At 43.9% G+C, this 20,358-nt stretch overlaps 1 protein-coding gene across 1 annotated transcript in view; it reads right to left on the bottom strand.

The window, feature by feature from the left end:
- The window catches only part of MAP3K9 (mitogen-activated protein kinase kinase kinase 9), a 62,819-nt gene extending 42,949 nt beyond the window's left edge, over positions 1–19,870 (bottom strand). The window contains exons 1-2 of the mRNA XM_073638896.1: positions 18,730–19,870; positions 6,129–6,542 (exon numbers count right to left, since the gene is read on the bottom strand). Coding sequence (XP_073494997.1) covers positions 6,129–6,542; positions 18,730–19,213 — 898 coding nt within the window. The 5' untranslated portion in view covers positions 19,214–19,870. The remainder of the gene's footprint in view (positions 1–6,128; positions 6,543–18,729) is intronic.
- Positions 19,871–20,358: the final 488 nt, after the last annotated feature.

Raw genomic sequence — 20,358 nt, 5'->3', positions numbered from 1 at the left:
CCAATGAGATTTATAAAGATGACTGCATGAAGAGAACATGCAAATTTCCACAGTCATTGATGATATGAGGATGCATGTCAGGTAAATGCACTGGGGAGATGGCTGTCATTACATCTTCAATAAATGGCCAAGTTTACATTGACATTTTGGACAGTTTTCTTATCCCATCAATTGAAAGGATGTTTGGGGATGATGACATTTTTCAAGATGATAATGTATCCTGCCATAGAGCAAAAACTGTGAAAACATTCCTTGAAAGAAGACACAAAGTCAATGTCATGGCCTGCAAATAGTCCGGATCTCAATCCAATTGAAAATCTTTGGTGGAAGTTGACGAAAATGGTCCATGACAAGGCTCCAACCTGCAAAGCTGATCTGGCAACAGCAATCATAGAAAGTTGGAGCCAGATTGATGAAGAATACTGTTTGTCACTCATTAAGTCCATGCCTCAGAGACTGCAAGTTGTTATTAAAGCCAGAGATTGCGCAACAAAATACTAGTGATGTATTGGAGTGTTCTTTTGTGTGTTTGTTTTTCATGATTCCATAATTTTTTCCGCAGAATTAAGTGATTCGATAATTTTTTCCCTCTGCTTGGTCTGAAAAAAATTACCCTTACTGAGTAACACATTTTTAATCTTGATTTCTTTTAGTGTATCTTAAAGCCCTAAAGTTGCCATTTGAAATGACTTTAGTTTTGTACCATGTCTGTGATCTGCTTTTTTTCAACATTAAACAACTGAATGAACATCCTCCGAGCCCGGTGATTCCATAATTTTTGCCAGGGGTTGTATAATGCTGAATATGCCCCCGAACCGGCCTGCAACAAAAGAAAAACACATTTTATTATAGTCACCTGCAGGGCGGTCCGGTCTGATGAGTGTCGCTGGTCTTGGTCCGGCGCCTCCCTTCTTCTTTAGATGCCGTCCTCCTTCTTGCTTCGTGTGGATGACGCATCCTACGTCATCCTCACAGTGTCCCCGGCATCGCGCTCCTGCGCAGGCGTACTTCTCGGCCCAGACCAGGGCAGAGCAAAGTACTGTAGTGCGCATGCACCAGGACTCTTTGACCTTTCCCGGTACATGTGCACTGCAGTACTTTACTCTGCGCCCTCCGAGCAGAGAAGTATGCCTGAGCAAGAGTGCAATGCCGGGGAGACTGTGGATGACATAGGACGCGTCATCCACAAGAAGCACAGAACGAGGACAGCATCGAAAGAAAAAGGGAGGCACCAGACCAGTGACACTCATCGGACCGGTCCGCCCTGCAGGTGACTATAATAAAAGGAGTTTTTCTTTTGTAGCAGGTCGGATCGGGGGCTTATATACAGCATATTAGAATGCTGTATATGGAGGCTGAAAGGTGGTGGCCGTATCTCATATGGGACAAAACTGGTGACAGGTTCCCATTAAGAAAGGGGCCCGGGTACATACCGTAAATGCTAGAATTGCAATGGGGACCAATCAGGTCACCACCACCTTTTACAAAGCACTGATCTGTCTGCAACCAGATCCCAGGTATGACCCATGGGTTAGACGACTAAGGCTATTTCTAGGTTCTAGTTCAGTTCCTTGGCATTATTTTAGTTTTCCATTTAAATTTGTCACGTTCTCTGATGTATTAGAGTGGTTTATTGCTGATATATATATTCTTGGAGCTATAAAAAATGCCTTAGGTTCTGCAGTTTTTGCTAGATTCAGACATGAATTTATGTGGGAGCATTTGCTTTATCAGGGTATTCCCCTCCTGGGTCTCCTAACCTTTCTGTAATAATGTGGTCAGGCCATAACCGAAAAGATTTAGATATTTAAGGTTTTTGTTTGTTTGTTTTTTTAATGACCCATTGTTGGCCACCTTAAACTGAACTTAATTATAAAGCTGTCAATCTGTCACTTGTGCTTAATGGAGAGCAAAAGAGACTCAGCCAAGAGCGAACACAATCCTTGATGCCAGGCTGCCACATTGGTCTGCCCAGGAGATGGAAACTACATTACTAACGAAATCCAGGATCCACCTAACAAACTTTTTAAACTTTGTATAAAAAGATACAACCCTTTAAAAAGGGAATCTGTCAGCAGAGCGACGCCCACAGCTAAGAAGGCGCCAGCCCAAAATTTAAATGAATGCAACAGAAGCAACGGAGGGGCCGTGGCTGAGCCCTCTGAGCCGAAGACCCTACCCACAGTCCCACCCCGAAATTTATCATTATGATTTAATGAAAACCCGGCTGTAGATTTTTACACTTAAGGTATGTATTAAAATCAGTATGACCGCACCATACTGCCCATACCTTTAGTTTAACATGGATATTCCTGCTGACAGGTTTCCTTTAAAAGTCTCCTCACATTGGTATGCCAGGCCTGGCATGTCACTCTCCACAAGGAGCAACGTTACCCCTTGGATCCTACAGTAAATCTAAGAACTCTGTTTCACAATTGCTGAACCCAGTAAACTGTCATACATCTTGGATTCAGATTCTCTTTGCCTACATCATGCTGCCATCAGATGAGGTAGCAAAAAAAATTGCTGACAGATTCCCTTATAATATTTATGGCGAAACCACTAACTGATTCACAGTAGCGGACAACCTCTTCAACATAACAAAACACTTCACATTAGATTTCTTAAATGATTTTGTGCAGCACAGTAGTGATTTTATACGGTTAGATGTACACCTTACTGTTCTACCACAACCTCAACAGGTTAATATTGCCTGCAGTCCAAAGGTTAACACACCAAATGATTGAGTTCTGAAACTTACAAAAGAAAATTCTACAAAATTAGGCATTTAAAACAAGAAAGTAATTCAGAAAGTCCACAAATGAGCTAAACAGCCATGATCAGAGTTACCTCCAATCCCAGCAGTCAGAGCAGAGTGACAGCTGTACAGTACAGTGTGCACCAGAAAGGGACGCTGCAGGTTCAGGATCTGCGCTTGTGGCACTGCAGCTTTTCAGCACTGGGGTCCTGCGCTCAAAGCCCACCAAGGACAACATCTGCAAGCAGTTTTTATGTTCTTCCCATGTTCGCGTGGGTTTCCTTTGGATTCATCCCACACTCCCAAGAGACATACTGATAGGTAATATGAATGTTGAAAAGCTCAAATATATCAAAACTTCACACACGCAAAAAAGAGCAAAAACAATCAATCACTGTTAACAGAGTGGATATGAATGAGCTGGTGGGGAAAGATTTCCTGGGCCGAGGAACATTAATCATTTTTCCTTATAAATGTTGGGGAGGAAATTGTTAAATCTTTCAATTTCAGATTGACCTACTGTGTATATTCACATATAACATGAAATCCACAAATGCCACACAGGCTGGAATTAAAGAGGTTGTCCAGCACTTTATATTAACCCCCCCCCCCCTTAATGTATCTCCCCCGGGACCCCTAAGACTTTTTGTAAATACCTTGGTGTTGCAGATAATGCCTGTGAGTGGCGCTATCACTGGCCGCTCACAGGCATCACGTGACCCCGTGCTGACATCAGGAGAAGCGAGGCGTGACTCAGAGCTGGGGTCCCTGCGTCACACCCTGCATCCACCGCGCGCTTTCCCAATGAATGGGGAGAGGCAGAGGGCGCGGTGGAAGCCGGGTGTGACGTGGAGGGATAACCCTGCCCACAGCCTGGCATCCACCTGGAACGCAGAAGACAAAGACCCCCGGCTGCTGCCAGCACTTGTCGTGACGTCAGAGCCGGCGGTCACGTGATGCCTGTGAGCGGCCAGTGATACTGCCTGTAAGTGGCGCTATCTGCAAGGTAAGGTATTTACAAAAAGTCCTAGGGGCCCCAGGGGGATAATATAAAAGTAGTGTACAACCTCTTCAAAAGACACTTACTAACGTTATGGCTTTCAGAGCTATGGCCAATGCAAAAAAAAAAAAAAAGTTTTCCTAATAATACTGCAGGACCGCACTGACTTTACAGCAGGACAGCACTAATAAAGCAAAGTGCATGATTCTGGTTATTAAAATCACCAAAAAGCTTGAAGGAAACTGAAAGACTCCCTAGATTCAGTGCAGCTGCGCTCAGTGTCATTGTCGGCTCCTGTCTGCAGCAGCCGCTCTGCACTGTACTACAGACAGGAGCCGGCAATGATACTATCTATGTGAGCGCGGCTGCAGTGTCCGTGCAGAACTGCTGATCCAACGGTGTCCAAGAAATGACAGAGCTCAGTATGCAGAGTATGCGCAACGGTGCACTAAGCTCTTAGCCTCGCCAAGGGTGCACAGAAGCCTCCTCATTTGTAAATAAAATATATACATATATTTATGACCACTAAAAACTATGTTTTTTACAGGGGTTAAGTCCCCTCCATATATGTGGAATTGTTTTAGTTTGCATTTTATTGGCACGTTTTTACCATGTAATCTGAGAGCAGCATCATGTAGGGGCAGAGACGCTGATTCCAGCGATGCATCACTTACTGGGCTTCTTGGTGCAGTTTTGATAGAATTCCTGTTTTCTCTGCTGTAGATGTAGCAGTGCTAAAATGCTGAGCCCTGTATAACCCCGCCCACACTCCTGATTAGCAGCTTGGGGGCAGGGTTACACAGATAAGCTGTACTGGCTTGCAACACCTAGTCCTGCAGTGATAATCTCCTGCTGATAAAACACTGATTGTATTGAATACAACACAGCCTAATAAGTGATGCATCCCTGGTCTCCTGACCGAAATTCAACAGTCACAGGCTTATATGAGGGTGTCTCGTTGGGGTCATGAGACCTGCGGCCGTTCAGGACACACTGACAATGTTTCAAGGAAGTCTGAATTCGGCCTAAACCTCGGCCATCCAACACTTCCTGTAAAGTACAAATCTCAGGGATATCTCCTGCAAGGTCAGAACTGTTCATGATCCACTAGAGCACAATCGCACAAGCAAACAGCACTCTGAGGACGCTTAGATATATGCAAACACCATTACTGCCGTAGAGACTTTTATTTGTAAATCTGAGGTCCCTGGATGGTGGATGTAACACACAAAGTTCAGGGTGTGGGTTCAAACCCCACCAAGGAGAACATCTGTAAAGAGTTGTATCAAAATTGTTGAAATGGAAAACTAATTAGAATGGATTAATTACCCAAAAAAAACAGATTTAACCTTTCATTTATTTGTACAGGCGCAGTGCCACAAGCTGGAAACGGGGCGAAATGTGGATGAACACCGTGTCAGCGTGCACGTTAATGGCTGGGCCATGACAAATGGCCTCGTTCAGCCGACCATGATGATTTTTACATAAAAAGACGAACCATTGTTCTTCAGCATTTTGGATCAGAGTTTCCATCAGGTGTTTCATCAATGATTTTTCTAAAATTAAAAAAAAGGAAGGAACCTGACAAGTGATTCATGCTGCTCAAACCACGGGCAACACAAACTGAAGCCTGACTGCATGACTGCGTTTCAGGGAAGAAAAAAAAACACTTTAAAATGGGTTGTCCACTACACTAGGACAACACCTTCTCAATCTGACTGCTTGCCCACCATTAAAATAAGACATCTATACTCACCTCCCATACCGGCGCCGTTCCAGCAGTGTCGGCTCTCGCGTTGTCATTATGTCACGTGATCCCTGCGCCCAATTAGCGCTGGCGTCACTCTCTCCGCCTTTGGACTTATAAGTAATCAACAGCAAGCGAGAGCTGCAGCTGGCCGCTCACCACCTCTTGATTACTTATACATCCAAAAGGCGAAGACAGTGACGCCAGCGCTAATTGGGCGCAGGGCTCACATGACATAACATAACCTCACGTGAGCCCCAGAAATGCTAGCGCCGGCACCGCTGTTAAATCCTATAAACTTTGCTAGAACTGTAAGATATTGCGTTTTTTAATGCAGAAAAAATATGCGGTGTTTAAAAACGCATCAAAAGCTCGTCGTGGGAATGTAACCTAACATACATAAGGGTGGGAGCGGCGCTGGATTAGTGTGGTCTTTGCCAATAGTTCCAGCCGGCTGCTTCAAGTATACCTTCTCTGAAACACCGACGCGTTTCAGAGATTAGTAGACCGGGCTGCAATCATGCAGACGGGCCAACAGCTTGGGTGGCATGAATTGCCCAACAGGTTCCCTCTAACAATCCATCCAATCCAATGGCAGTGCATGCAGCCTGTATCCTACTTACCGTTGCTGGACTTCAGGTCACGGTGGATAACAGGGACAATGGCTTCGTCATGCAAGTAGTTCATCCCTCTGGCAATCTGTACCGCCCAGTTTACAAGTATATCTGGAGGAATCTTCTTCCCAGAAAGCACCCTATTCAAGGATCCACCTCGGGCAAACTCCATGATCAAACACAGATTGGGTTCCTTCAAGCAAACACCCCTCAAGGCAATGATGTTTGGGTGATTGAGCATCGCGAACAGTTTGGCCTCCTGCCGGACATTCTCAATAGTTTGGCTGATATCTTCATCAGGGTCGTGGCGCGCAGCTTTAACCGCCACTTCCTCTTCTCCCCAGATGGCACGGTAAACTTTCCCAAAGCCGCCAATCCCAATAATTTCTTCGAGTAACAACTCATTAAAGTCAATCTCTTGCACTGTATAAAATAGGGGGGAAAAAAAGCCAACATCAGGAGATAAACCTCAAAAAACACACACACACACACACACACACACACACACACACATAATAAAACATTCATTTGTCCAAAAAGTGGCTGACGATCAGGGAAAAGGAGACATGGTTGTTGGAAGGGAAGGGGTGAAGCTGCAGTCATTCTGCATCAGCATTTATGCAGGCGGTGAACGCTTAAAGGAGGGACAACTACTTTTTTTTTTTTTTTTTTTTTTTTTACATAAATGCATGCATCTGGGACTTGAAATCATTTTTTTGCACTTGGGTTGCATGAAAAACTTTGTACCACTTGGTTGTAACAGGCTCTTTATCTCACTACTCATTCAACTTTGATGTGGTCTGTAGCCATAAAACAGAGAAAATCAAGGAGGAGAGAAAAAATAAAACAAAGAAAAAAAAACAAAACAAAAAAAAAAACCCACGAGTTACAAATAGTGATGAGCCAGCATGCTCGTTACTCGAGATTTATGAGCATGCTCGGGTGTTTTCAGAGTATCTTCAGCGTGGTGCTCGAATGTTATATTTGAGTCACTGTGTGTGCATGATTTGCGACTGTTTGACAGCTTTAATAAATGTGAGGAATGCTTGCTTGTTAGGCATTCATCACATGTATTAAAGCTGTCAAACAGTCGCAAATCATGCACACGAGTGACTCAAACATAACATTCGAGCACACTGCAAATACTCTGCGAGCACTCGAGCATGCTCGCCGAAAAGGTTAACAGAACACGCTCTGCTCATCACTAGTTGCAAACTCTTCCGTTATTCAAGCTAAGTGAGCTTGCTGATGGATTCTCAGTTAACTAGCTCAGCAGGCAGCAATAAACAATGTCAGTACAGAGGCTATAGAAGGTAGAATTTAAATAAATATGAATAAATGAAGGTGAGGGAAGGAGTGGAATCCAAAAATGTTGGTTACATCTAAACTTAATTTTCACCATTTTATCATTTCTATTATAAACCTGACTATAGTTTGCTCCTCCTCGTGCAGTAATTTTTTTAAAGAACGTAAATTGACATGGAGGCGCCTGGGTGAGCACGGCACCACACTGGGAGGCGCCTGGGTGAGCACGGCACCACACTGGAGGCAATAGCTGTGATTCCAAAATAGTAAAATATCAAGTAATACGCGATCAGAGATGCAAAATGCATTTCAGCAGCAAGCGAACATCTGGCACGATTTCTCTTTTGTTGCCCATTTGTAGTGAATGCAATGTGCTGGCGCAGCATTGTTAGTATTTATTCTGACAGCGTAGATGATTGATGATATTCACTGAACGCAGTTTTAGTTTTCCAGTCCAGAAAATTGGAGCAGATGTTAGTGGCATGTCAGGGACAGACACAGGAATTCTATGCAATTTTCAGTGATTATCACAAACAAAGCTACGTCTAAAAAATAAATAAAAAAAATATTAAAAAATATTCAAGTCTAGATTTTTTTTCCATTAATGATTTTAATGTCAATATTGTAAAAAAAAAAAAAAAAGTAAAAATATGAATGGCACAAATAAGAGACTCCTCCGGAGCTGTACATGATAGGACATATCACGCAGTGTCCACACCCTTGTGATAAGGCATCACTCAACAACAGGTTACACAAAACGAAAACAGCTCACCAGCACCATGACACCTGTATTAGAAGGTTGTCAGAGGGGCTGGGGTGTGGTTTCCTACCGCTTGTTCTGGGAGTGTCAGGAGCCAACAACCTCTGCTCCTGTAGAATACCCAGGTTGGCCAATTTTATCTTCTGCCATCTACCTCCGTATAGCAGCAATGTGATTTAGGCTATGTGCCCACGATGCAGAAATGCTGCATATTTTTTCCGCTTCTTCCTGGCAGGAAAAACGCATGCGGATTTTACATGCGTTTTTCCTGCCAGGTAGAAGCGTTTGTCAAGTGTTCTTCACATGCATTTCCGCATGCGGGTTATCAAGAGCATCACTTGGAAAGCGCTTGACAACTTGGTCACTATATAAATCCATGCAACCGGCATGGATTTATATAGTGTGACCAAGTAATAGTTAAAAAAAAAAAATAAATAAATGAATAAGAATGGTAAAAAAAAATAAAAAGTTTATACTTACCATCCTATGTCCCCCGGTATTTTCTCCGCTCCGTCCGGTCTTGTATGCGTTGCGATGGTGTGAAAGGACCTGCGGTGACGTCATTGGGTCATGTGACTGTCGGCGGGCGCGTGACCTGTCACATGACTCAATGACGTCACCGCAGGTCCTTTCACACCTCCGCGACCCATACAACAGACCGGACGCATCGCTGAGGAGTGAGGAGGCCGGGGGACATTGGAAGGCGCGTATGATCTTTATTTTTTATTTTAAATTCTTTTTTTCACAGTTTCTATGGCACCCGGGTCTGGAGGAGAGTCTCCTCTTCTCCAGACCCGGGTACCATCCGCACATTGAATCGCATAATATCCATGTGTGCAAATGTGTTGACACGGATAATATGCGTTTAATGCAAGTCAAAGGCGGCAATTACGCTGCGTGTCCGCAAAATTAATGGACATGCTGCGTATTTTTCTGCAATGATAATCCGCAGCGGAAATTTCCGCAGCATGTGCACAGCAAATGCGGATTATCATTGGGGACCATGGGGCACATATTACGAAGTGTTTAAGCGTTTTCGCTGCGGAAATTCCGCGGCAAATATGCTTGAAAAACGCATAGTGGGCACGCAGCCTCAACATCCTTAGCTAGTTATAGCAGAGCTCACTCTCTTGCAATCCTCCACAACAGCAGTGTAGAGCAGTGTTTGTTGCCTGCCGCTGACATGTTTTGTGAAATAGCATGTGCTGTTCTATTGATGCATATGACAAAAGATATTCTTCTGCCATATGGATCAACAGAGCAGTATTTGCAGTTTTAAATCACCAGTCCCTCAGCAGGCGGCAACAAACACAGGTCAACTAACCTCAGCCCCTTGTATACAGAGCACCATTCTGCAGTACATCTCTCCTCTCTGCCCCCTCTATATACTCTATAGCTACTTATAGTTATCAGTACATAGGCATAGCCCTGATTTTTCGTATGAGCTCTGCACTGTAATAAAAGGAGCCCCCATCTCCTTCCAATACATCATCCCTCAAAGGACCGTTCCAAAGGCAAATAAAGGGTAAAGGTCCATCCTTAGGGGTAGCGATATGTGCAAAACAGGGCAGTGTTAAAAACTGTTATATTGGCACACTATGCAGCTGTTCAGCATGAGTGTTAGGAGCATCATTCAGTTCATCAGGGAAGCAAAATATTCAGCGTGCTCACTTTTACTGCATGTGACAGGCAGGCTTGGGGGCACACAAAATTTCAGATTGATGGTGGACTTAGAAGATAACCATTGAATTTACCATCCGTGCATTACGGTCTGTGGGTCTCTGAACCTCAAATCAGGTATAGGCCTAGTCCACAACCAGTCTGTACATCAGGGTTGAAGCAGGACACCATTACAACAAGTCTGTTTGTAACATTCCTCCCCCTCCCCCGAAATGTTCTGCCGTCACCTGTGAGTGGTATTACTTAAAAATGGAAGTGTTCAGGAATTGTAGCAATTCAGCCACGATTAGCAGTCAACGAAGTTACAGTGAGGGGTCACCAAGAAATGATGCGCATAAAACGTCATTAAAGCCTCTAGAAACTGCAGAGGCCAAATCTTCTCTGGCATCAACAAATGCTATGCCCTGGGAGCGCCATGGCATGCGCTTCCACAGATAACCAGCTGTATGCCAGACTTACATCACCAAGCACAATGCCATGAATCGGATGAAGTGGTATAAAACTGGTTTCTGGAGGAAAAGTCTGAAGTTTGGTGAATGCAGGGAGTACATTACTCACCCAACTGCATTGTGCCTGCTGTGAAGTTTGGTAAAGAAGGGATAATGCTATCAGGCTATGTGTCCACGTTGCATTTATGCAGCAGAAAATTTCTGCTGCATAAATGCAAGTCCTCTCCCGGAAAAACGCATGCGGAATTCCGCACGCGTTTATCGCGCATTTATCACGCGTTTTCCACATGCGGAATTGCCTTGCGTTTTTTATGCATTGGACAAAGGCAATTCCGCTTGCAGAAATGCAAAATTAAATGACATGCTGCGGATTTTTGAACGCGGCATAAACGCTGCGGAAAAATCCGCAGCATGTGCATAGAACTTGCGGAATCCCATTGGGGACCATGGGGTGCGGATATACATGCCTTTTTCAAGCGTTTACGCTGCGGAAATTCCGCAGCATATACGCTTGAAAAATGCTACGTGGGCACACAGCCTCAGGCTGTTTTTTTTTTTTTTTTCAGGGGTCGGCCTAGGCCCTTAATTCCAGTAAAGGGAAATCTCAATACTTCAGTATAGCAAGATATTTTGGACAATTTTATGCTTAGTGCTTCCAGCAGGATTGCACCCTAGTGCACAAAGCAAGGTCAATAAGTTGGGCAAGTTTGGTGTTAGAAAACACGACTGGCTGCACAGAGCCCTGACTTCAGCCCCATCTAACAGCTTTGGACTGAACTAAAATGTACATTACTAGCCCTGTCCTCTTATCCAATGTCAGTGCCTTAGAGAATTTTTGCATATTCATCCAGGAAGCATTTATTAGGTCAGACCCCTCCAAAATGTTGAAGAAAACCTTTCCAAAAGAGCAGAAGCTGTTATATCTGCAAATATCTTCTAAGATCAGACTAACAATATCATTTTACCAAACAACCCCTTCAAAAGGTCTACGGATTTAGACTTGGATGTCATAAAAGCTTCTGTAGGTTTGTCCATATAGTGAAGGTGCTCAGTAATGAGGGATTCCTCTGCAATCTATGCACTCAGTAAGGTCACAAGCTCAGTATGAACAGGAAACAATGCACACGCTGAACAAAGCCGGGTCCCCATACCATGAAAAGGGAGGAGGTTTCCTCCTGATCCAGCCACAAGGTGTGGAGGCCATATACAATAGGAGGCCAAATAGAGTAAAAAAAAAAAAAATCATCAGAGGGCGTGTATTCATTGTGTGTCACCATGTTCGAGATTAATAGCCTCTAAAATCATGATCCTGACGCAGAAAAACATTCCACCGAAACACACAGGAGCATTGCTGGGGCTTGTTGTGCATTTATTTATTATAAAATGCTGTTGGGGGGATTTTATATGGACTTGGACTGAATACCCGGCATATGGAGGGTCCGGAACTGCAATGCTGATGTCAGAAGTCTCAGCTGCAACAGAAGGGACAATTGTTCTATCGAAAGAGATATATTTTTTTATTTTTATTGGGGGGGGGGTTCTCCTTGAATGTGGCCAGGCCCAAAGGACATCGTCAAGAAAGACAGACATGCAAACATATAGAAAGATGTGGGATTATTGACTCGCCAATGATATCAGCAAATTAGCACTATAACTTCTGCCTTGTTATTGGTGCAACCATTTCTCCCCTCGTTGGACACTGGATCATGAGCATCTATACCCACGTGGTAATCATGTAATTCTCAGTCTCATCTCTAATTACTGAACTGACTCAGCTTTAGGGCTCATTCAGACACACATTTTTCAAGAACGTATTATACCTGTGTTTTTCATGGACAGGACAAGTTTCTGAGACTGTGCACATGTCTGGGGGTTTTTGGGGTGTGTGTGACAGTCTGCACTGCCCTGTTGAATAATATTAGTCTAAGTGCTGTTGGTTTTCTTTCATGGACAGCCGTTAGATTGAAGATACGGTCATGTAACCCTACACTAATAGGATGCAACACTGATGGCAAAAAAACAAAAACTAAAAATGGATGAATATTTGATCCAGTGCACTGATGAAAAAATAATGTTTTCATTTCCTATAGAAAAAAAAAAATTATATATATTTTACACATAAGAGAATGAGGCTTTGGAGCTTGTTCACACCTAGTGTTTTTGCAGCGTCGTTATCCCAATGGTAAAACATTGACATTTACGGTACCAATAAAATGAATGAAATGTCTGAAATCTCATGCTTTATTTTATTCTGTGTGAATTTTAACCATCGTGTCATCTTTTTTAAATGTATTTTTATCATCTGCAACATGTCAATTCATTCAAATGAATGTTAAAAAAAATAATAATGCAGTGAAAAATTGTATTGTACGCTGCGTTTTTTTCCCCTGCCAACACTCTGCAGAAAAATTCATTAGAAACAGTCAATGTGCACATAGTCTTACTGTCATGTATTGCATTGTAGATTGCTGCATTTTCTTAACCGGTATTTAGGACTTTTTTTTAATTGGCTTAGTATTTTGGTGCGCTTCTTATTTGCATGGATAAACCTAATGGGGTCAGAAGTGCTGGAGGAATACGTAGTGCCAGCACAATAAATCAAGAAGAAGCCCAATTCTCTGGTTCCAGGTCACCACAACACCCTCTATTCACTTGTATCAGGCCATACAGAAACTGCAAACACCGTGGGGGATCTTTGTCTCCAGGTTCTCATAATTAGCAGTAATGGTACAATGTTATTAGCCAATAAAAATTGGACTGATTATGTTTGTACAGTGCTGTGGAATATGCTGGCGTTATATAAACAAGGGGAAAAAATAAAATGTCCAGGATTGACCATCTGTATCATGCGCATATGTGGATTTCTGAAAACCCCAGAGGACTGAATTGGACAGAAACTTCAGCAAGGAAAGGTCTTCAGACTATTTGCAGGTAAAACCCACAGTTAAAAGGCAAGTATGAGATTTTACAAAATTTACACAACTTTTTTTCCTCAATACACTCTCCTTGACAAAGCATCAGTCTGAAACGTGCATCGGGGCGACTGTGGTGGTCGTTCTGTTGCACTATGGGTAAGATAGAACTCTTGCTTACAGTGATACTGATAAAGCACTTGCTTACAGGCTAAGGGTCACCTTTCACTGCACGATTTCACACCCTAGAACAATTAGACATCTTTTTTTAATCTAAAAGGAGTGCTACTTTTATATTGATGACCGATCCTTATGACAGGTCATCAATAACAGATCAATAGGGGTCCGTTACCATAACCGATCTGCAGTTCTCAGCTCCAGACAGATATTAACAGAGAACAGATCAGATACTACGGACTCTGAGCATTGAACGTTTTTCTATACCCGTGATTAATTGCTTATTAAGCAACAGAAGTGACGTTATACATCTCATAAAAGGAGAAGAATCGTGATGGACCATCACAAAATGCAAGCACTTCCCAGTTCCTTTTCATATATCCAAATTTAGTTAAAGAGGGTTTTTTCTGACTTATTTTAAGTGCTGTCGTATGTTACTGATCACTTGCTAGATCCCCGACAAACTTTTCAAAAGGGGTATTCTCAATGTAGACATTCTGGCATCCTCTGAATATGCAGAAAAATGTCCCACCTGTGGGAGAATGGAGGTCCACCTGACCAGACTGGTGAGAAGTAGAGATGAGCAAACCCGAACTTAAAGTTTGGGGTTCGTACTGGACACTTAGTGTACGGTGGTAAACTCCAAACAGGGACGTCTCCTGGAAGAGAACTTTGGACTATACTTTGGGTTGGGTACCAGAACTTCCACAGATCTGCTCATCCCTAGTGAGAAGGCCACTAGTCACAAGATTCAAGCAGAGAAGGAATGAAGAGGTGGCCACACATGTAAGCAGCTCTCTCCCTCTAGTTCCATGGGAGCAGCACACACACGGACGCTTCCTAAAAAGTTGGTCAGAAAGTTTGAGGATATGCCATAAATGTCTAAGATGGGAATACTGCTTCTATAGTGGTGCCTCCTTTACACATTTATTCTATAGACTTGTTCCTCCGGCCAGGCGATGTGCAGAGAACTACAACAGAGCACCATGAAAACTAGAATGGATCACTTCTCTAGGAGGAATGCAGAAGTGGCCTCCGTCCTCTTCTTCTCCAAAAGGAATTGGGGGGTGGTCACTGAAGTTGGCACATATCATAAGGTTACAGCGAATCTGGTGGTGTGCTATGACATTACAAAGATCTCATAGATCGTTTTGATTTTCAATATTCTGTTAATATGGTTGACTGCAGACTTTTGTCCCAATCCCAGACACTATGGACTGCTGAATGGTGACAGCGTGCATGTGGTGACAATTTCCCAATGCAAACGGCGGTCCCATGTATGCGATTTTCAACCTTGGTAAGGTGTGGACTAAACTCAACCAGCTTCTCTCAACTCATTTCTATTAAGAGAAGTCGAATGAGTCTAGTCGGCGACTGACCGCAAGCATGCAAATCACACACAATCATATGACCGACCGCTCGCACTAGGGAATCGCAACTGCAGACTTTTATCCAAAGCCTGGACAACCCCTGATGGGTTATAGCCTTTGGGAGCCTGTAAACGAAGGGTCTTTGGTGCATCCCTGGAGTGGCCAAGAGCATAAAGCACCCTTACATTGGCTGCAGGGTCAGCGCAGAGGTGCACGGCTGCAGGGCCGCTGATTGTGTTCAGTGCCGTCCTTATGCTACAGGTATGATTTTTATAGGGGGCAAGTCCCCTACATACCTTTAGAAATGGTTTAATTAAGAGTTTATGGGGGTGACAGACTCTTTAAAAACCGGGCGATCAGCTGTATTGCACAGAAAGCTGCAGGAACACAAACTTTTTCTGCAGGCGATATGTAATGCTTTATGACAACTATTCACTCTAAAGGGGTCAAAACTTCTATAAGCAAAATCAGATACTGCAGAAACGTCAACTAATTTACAGCAAAACTATGTATGCGCCATGCGGACACTTTCACATGGCGGTGTTGGCATTTTATATCAGCAATTGTAAACCAAAACCAGGGGTGGAACAATGCAAGAAAAAAATATAAAAAGATTTGCAAGTCTTCAGTGTTTTTGACCCACTCCAATGTGCAAGTGTGAAAAAGGACTGGAAGCTGTGTCAGATCTGAAAGAAGGAAGGAAAAAACTTGAAGGAGCACAGGATACGACTAGTGATGAGCGAGCATGCTCGGAGGAACACTTATTATCTTCAGCGTACTTGGTGTTATGTTTGAATCACTCCCGAGTGCATGATTTGCAACTGTTTGACAGCTTTAATACATGTGAGGAATGCCAAAGAAACAGGCATTCCTCACATGTACTAAAGCTGTCAAACAGTCGCAAATCATGCACACTGAGTGACTAAAACATAACATTTGAGTACTAAGAAGATACTCAGTGTTTGCCCGAGCATGCTCGTTGAAGGGGTTAACAGAACATACTCGCTCATCACTAGATACGACCTAATGATAAGCGTGTCCGTCGCTGCTCCTTGTGTGGGACGTTGGCAGCTGATGTCAGCCAATCAGTGAGCTCAGCGGCTCTGAGCGGGAGAACTCCAGTGTGAGCAGATTGACCAGGCTCAGAGCCACTGATTGGCTGCCATTCTGCCTATGTGACATCATACCGGGAGACCCGCCGGAGGACCTGGGGAAGGAGAGTACAACGTGATTTGCTTGTTTAAAAAATAAAAAAAAAATGCAACGAGGGACGAATTCTATTTGAAAGGAAACAACTCCTTTACGGATATGTTCATTGTTTAGGATGGGACTCGTTTCTTTAAAAGGGAAGAGTCAGGCGGCCGTATAACTCGGATGTGAATCAAAACGTAATGCACGGACTGGCCGGCGGCTCTCCCCACCAGAGTGTGACAAGATACATAGAATTCCAAGCCAGTCCGTGCACTGCGTTCTGATGCCCGGAGTTATATGGCCGTCTGACTTCTTCCATAAAGAAACAAGTCACATCCCAAACACAGATTTCATACCCTCAACTCCCAGCATCACATATGTCTACAAGTCTCTAAGCTCAGGTCATTACATCCGCAGGTGAACCAGGAACTGGAACCAAAATACAGACACTAAAATGCTTCCCACATTAGAGTTGTATTAATTAGCCCTTGGTCAGGCTTTACTAGCCCTGAGTTTCTTATCTTATAAAGTGAGGACATATCGCTGTAATATGCCACCACTTTATGATCTGTGAGGGTCCAGACCACCACCAAATGCTGAAAATGAAAAACGCAGCACTGACTTATTGAACATTTAGGGCTCATTCAGATAGCAGTTTTTCACGTTTTTTGTTTTTGTTTGTTTTTTTTACCTTCTCTGTGAAAAACAAATAATTGAATGGTGAAAATCACTCCCGAAACGCGGTCTGTTTTTTTTCATGCGAGGAAAAAAACAACAAAAAAAACCTAAAGTCGGAATGAGGCCTTAGGCTGTGTTTACAAGTAGAGAGTTATTTTGCTGCGTTTTTTTGTGCGAACTAAAAGACGAGTTTTACAGTAAAAGCTATAAGATCTCAGAAATCTCATGGACACGCAACACTGCACTGTTTTATTTTGTTTGTTTTTTAAGAAATGCAGTATGTTAACTCACCGTCTTATCACCCACAAAAAGTAATGAGGGAAAAAACGCTGCAAAAATGCAATGGCTTTTTTATTTTTTTTGGTGAATAAAACAATCGTTATTAAACATGTAGAAAAAGCACGCATGTAATCTGCACCTAAAAACGAGGGGTGTGGAGTCAGGTGTTCATTTTGGTGGAGTCAGTATAAAATGGACCAACTCAGAAAATATATAATAAATTGGGTTCATTAGTACAATGCCGGATGTGCTGATTATTTTTACCTAAGAATTTGGGAAAGTGTCTGTTCTCTTCCTGATCAAGGATCTCTGCTTTTAGTGGAGATGAATCTTTTCTCTAAACTTAACATAATTCGATCAGATTTGAGGTCATCTATAAAGGAGGATCTGATGGCGGCTATAGAATTTGTTCTGAGAAATAGACTGCACAAATGTTATTCAGTATGTTTTTGTTGAAAATGGTTGTTTCCCCCACTTACTGCATAGTGTATTGTATATTTACAAGTTTTTTTGTGCTCTACAGTTGTATTCCAATTACTATATTTTATGTTCTATCTAAATAGCTTGATTATTGTAACATAATGGTGATGAAAAGCCTGATGTTACCATTTTACTACAGTAAATTTATCACTTAAACATGAGCCATGTATGAGGGAGTCAGGCAAATTGATGAATCGGAGGTTTGGCTTACCGACTCCACAGCCATGCTAAAAAAAAAAATCAGCAAAAAAAACCCCAAAAACATGCAGCATAAAAGCAGGCGTTTTGAACGCAATGTTTTTTGTTTTGTTTTTTTACTGCCAAGAGAGCAGGTTTTGGCTACACAAAAAAAAAATAAAATAGTAAAAAACGCTGTGCGAGAACATAGCCTTTGGGTGCTTTTATCATTGCGTTTAGTTACACATTTACGGATCTCATTGGGGCAAAACTGAATTTGGACATATGCACCGATGGGCCATAGACTAAAATGGTGCTGGCAAAGCGAACGTGCGCTCTCGTGCATCATTTTGAGATGATGACCCAGACGCAAACTACTACGTCTAACCATCAGTCTCCAGTAGGTGTACAAGCTTGAAAATGATGCCCAGCAGTGCGTATGTTCGCTTTGCCGACACCATTATAGTCTATGGCCCCGTCGGTGGATATATCCGAATCTAGTTTTACTGGGGGTCCAGACGCAGCCCCGACGGGACCCACAAACGTGTAACTAAACGCAATGTGAAAGCTTCCTTAGTCATCAGTTTTTCATGTTCTGTACTTGGTCCACAGATACTCACTTAGCCGTGGGGCTGCTGATGCAAATGTCAGTCTCACAGGCACTGTGTCAGGAGACCAGTAGCCAGGTTTTGCAGTCCGAGTACTGACCATGAAAAAACTAATGTGTGACTGCGCAATTAACATTCCATAGTAAACTTACCCTGCACAGCGGGTCTCCGGGTCAGTGACCTGCGTGGCGGGTGGCAGAGATGCCGCTGTGAAGGGTAAAACAATGTAAGCAACGCAGCTTCCGAATACATTTTTTTTTTTTGGGGGGGGGGGGGGGGGATCAGCGGAGGAACCAGACAGACGCCGCTGACCATAAAAAGTGAGCACACCGTGCTGATATGCCGTCACTTTATCATGGGAAGCTATTAAATAACGGGGTGCGGAACTTCATACCAGACGGCAAAATGCCCCTGTGCATAAGAAAAAAAGGGCACATGGACTCCTTGACCCAATCGGCCCCTGTTCAGATGATCATATCTGGCACATATAACCACACATCGGTGCAGATGACATTCCTACTGGGAAGAAAACCAACATCCTTACGCTGTAGGGCAGACGCCGGGCAGCAGGGCAGCTCCTCCACTCGCTTGCCTTGTAGCTTGCTGGAGAAGCTCTGCGTCCTGGTAACATAATTGCTGGGGAAGATGCCCACCCGATCCTGGATCTTTCCAGTCCACCACCCCTCATCACCGGAAACGCGCGAGTCCTTGGAGAGCACTTGGACCAAGTCCCCAAGACGAAGGGTCAACTCATCCTCTGCGGAGGCCTCGTAGTCAAACACTGCAGTCCAATACAAGGGGTTGGATAGGGAGTTAGACGGCTGCCCTCCGGCACTACCACCACCACCCCCATCATACTCCTCCAGAAACTCCTGTCTAGTGGGAGTGCTCTCTCGCTCATCCTGGTCTTCTTCGTCGTCGGTAACCAATGGCGCTGGTAACACTGATGCATTGGGGGGTCCTCTCGTCGCTGGGAGGGCGGCCTTACTGGTGCCAGGCAGGGAGAGCAGAGATCTGAGGGGCTCCATTGAAGCGATCCATAGGTGAAGCCGGGTGTATGGAGCCTGGTGCCCATGCACTGCACGTGGTAGACTGAGGGCGAGCCTGGCACAGGTACTGCTGGTGCCCGACCCAACCTGACAGCTGCCAACCAAGGCTGCACTACAGGCTGCTCCTCCTGTGCAAAAGTTTCTTACAATTCAGCTCTTTGCAGCAGCAGTTTTCATTTCTTGCAGCAAACACCATTGATGGCCACAGAGACCTGCAGTCGCATGCAAAAGGCACCTGCAGCAGTATGGACCAGCACCAGGGTGGGAGGAAGGTGCACAGCAACCAGTCCAGCATGGGCAGCCCCGCACCGCAGGGCCTAAAGAAGAGAGCACAACTTGCCGTAAAGAGAGAAAGCCGGCCCAGTCCACTCCCACGTAAACAGCCGAGAGCAGCACTTCACTTTACTCCCAGACTGGGCTCCAAGAAGCTGACCCGCAGCATCTCTCCTCTCCCCAGCGCCCGCTATCTGCTGCCCGCACCCATCCGCCCGGCACCCCCACACCAGGGAAGGAAGCGCTCGCCGCTCAGGCTGTGAGGCGCTCAGTCATCTCATTGGCTGGCTCCGCCGTCCATCAATCCCGCTTCCGATTCTGATTGGTCTCCTCTTCATCCTATTGTTCACGCCCCCCTTCCCAGTGTCTTCAAACCTGCTGACTCGCAGCGCTTTTTTTTTTTTTTTTTTTTTTTTTTAACGCAAAACTTTATTTGTTATTTTACAATTTGTTACAGAATACATTTTATCAGGGAGGTGTTTCTTGTTTATGTGAGGAAATGAATGAAAAACTCTAAAGACAGAGACAAAAGTGTCAGACGGTCACACGGGGTTACAGTACATGGTTATTAACCCGCCATTTTTCATTTTGTTCATTCGTTTTGGTTGTTCTTTCTCCATGAAGCTGCGGCAATTTTGCAAAAAGATAAAAAGGGCTGCATGATTAATAATTCCCGCAGATAAGCTCCTGAAAAAATGTCCTTAACCCCTTCAGGATCGGGAAAATGTGTTCATTTTTGCACTTTTGTTTTTTTTTAACCCCTACTCTTCCAAGATCCATAAACGGTCGATGCAGACAGACATTTTTGCGGGACGAGTTGTAGTTTTGGATGTCATCATTCACTTTACTTT

This window comes from Phyllobates terribilis, unplaced genomic scaffold (genome assembly GCF_046119375.1).
Source record: "Phyllobates terribilis strain yellow unplaced genomic scaffold, ASM4611937v1 Scaffold_7__3_contigs__length_470593459, whole genome shotgun sequence".
Lineage (NCBI taxonomy): Eukaryota > Metazoa > Chordata > Amphibia > Anura > Dendrobatidae > Phyllobates > Phyllobates terribilis.
This window is presented reverse-complemented; position numbering and strand designations above follow the sequence as displayed.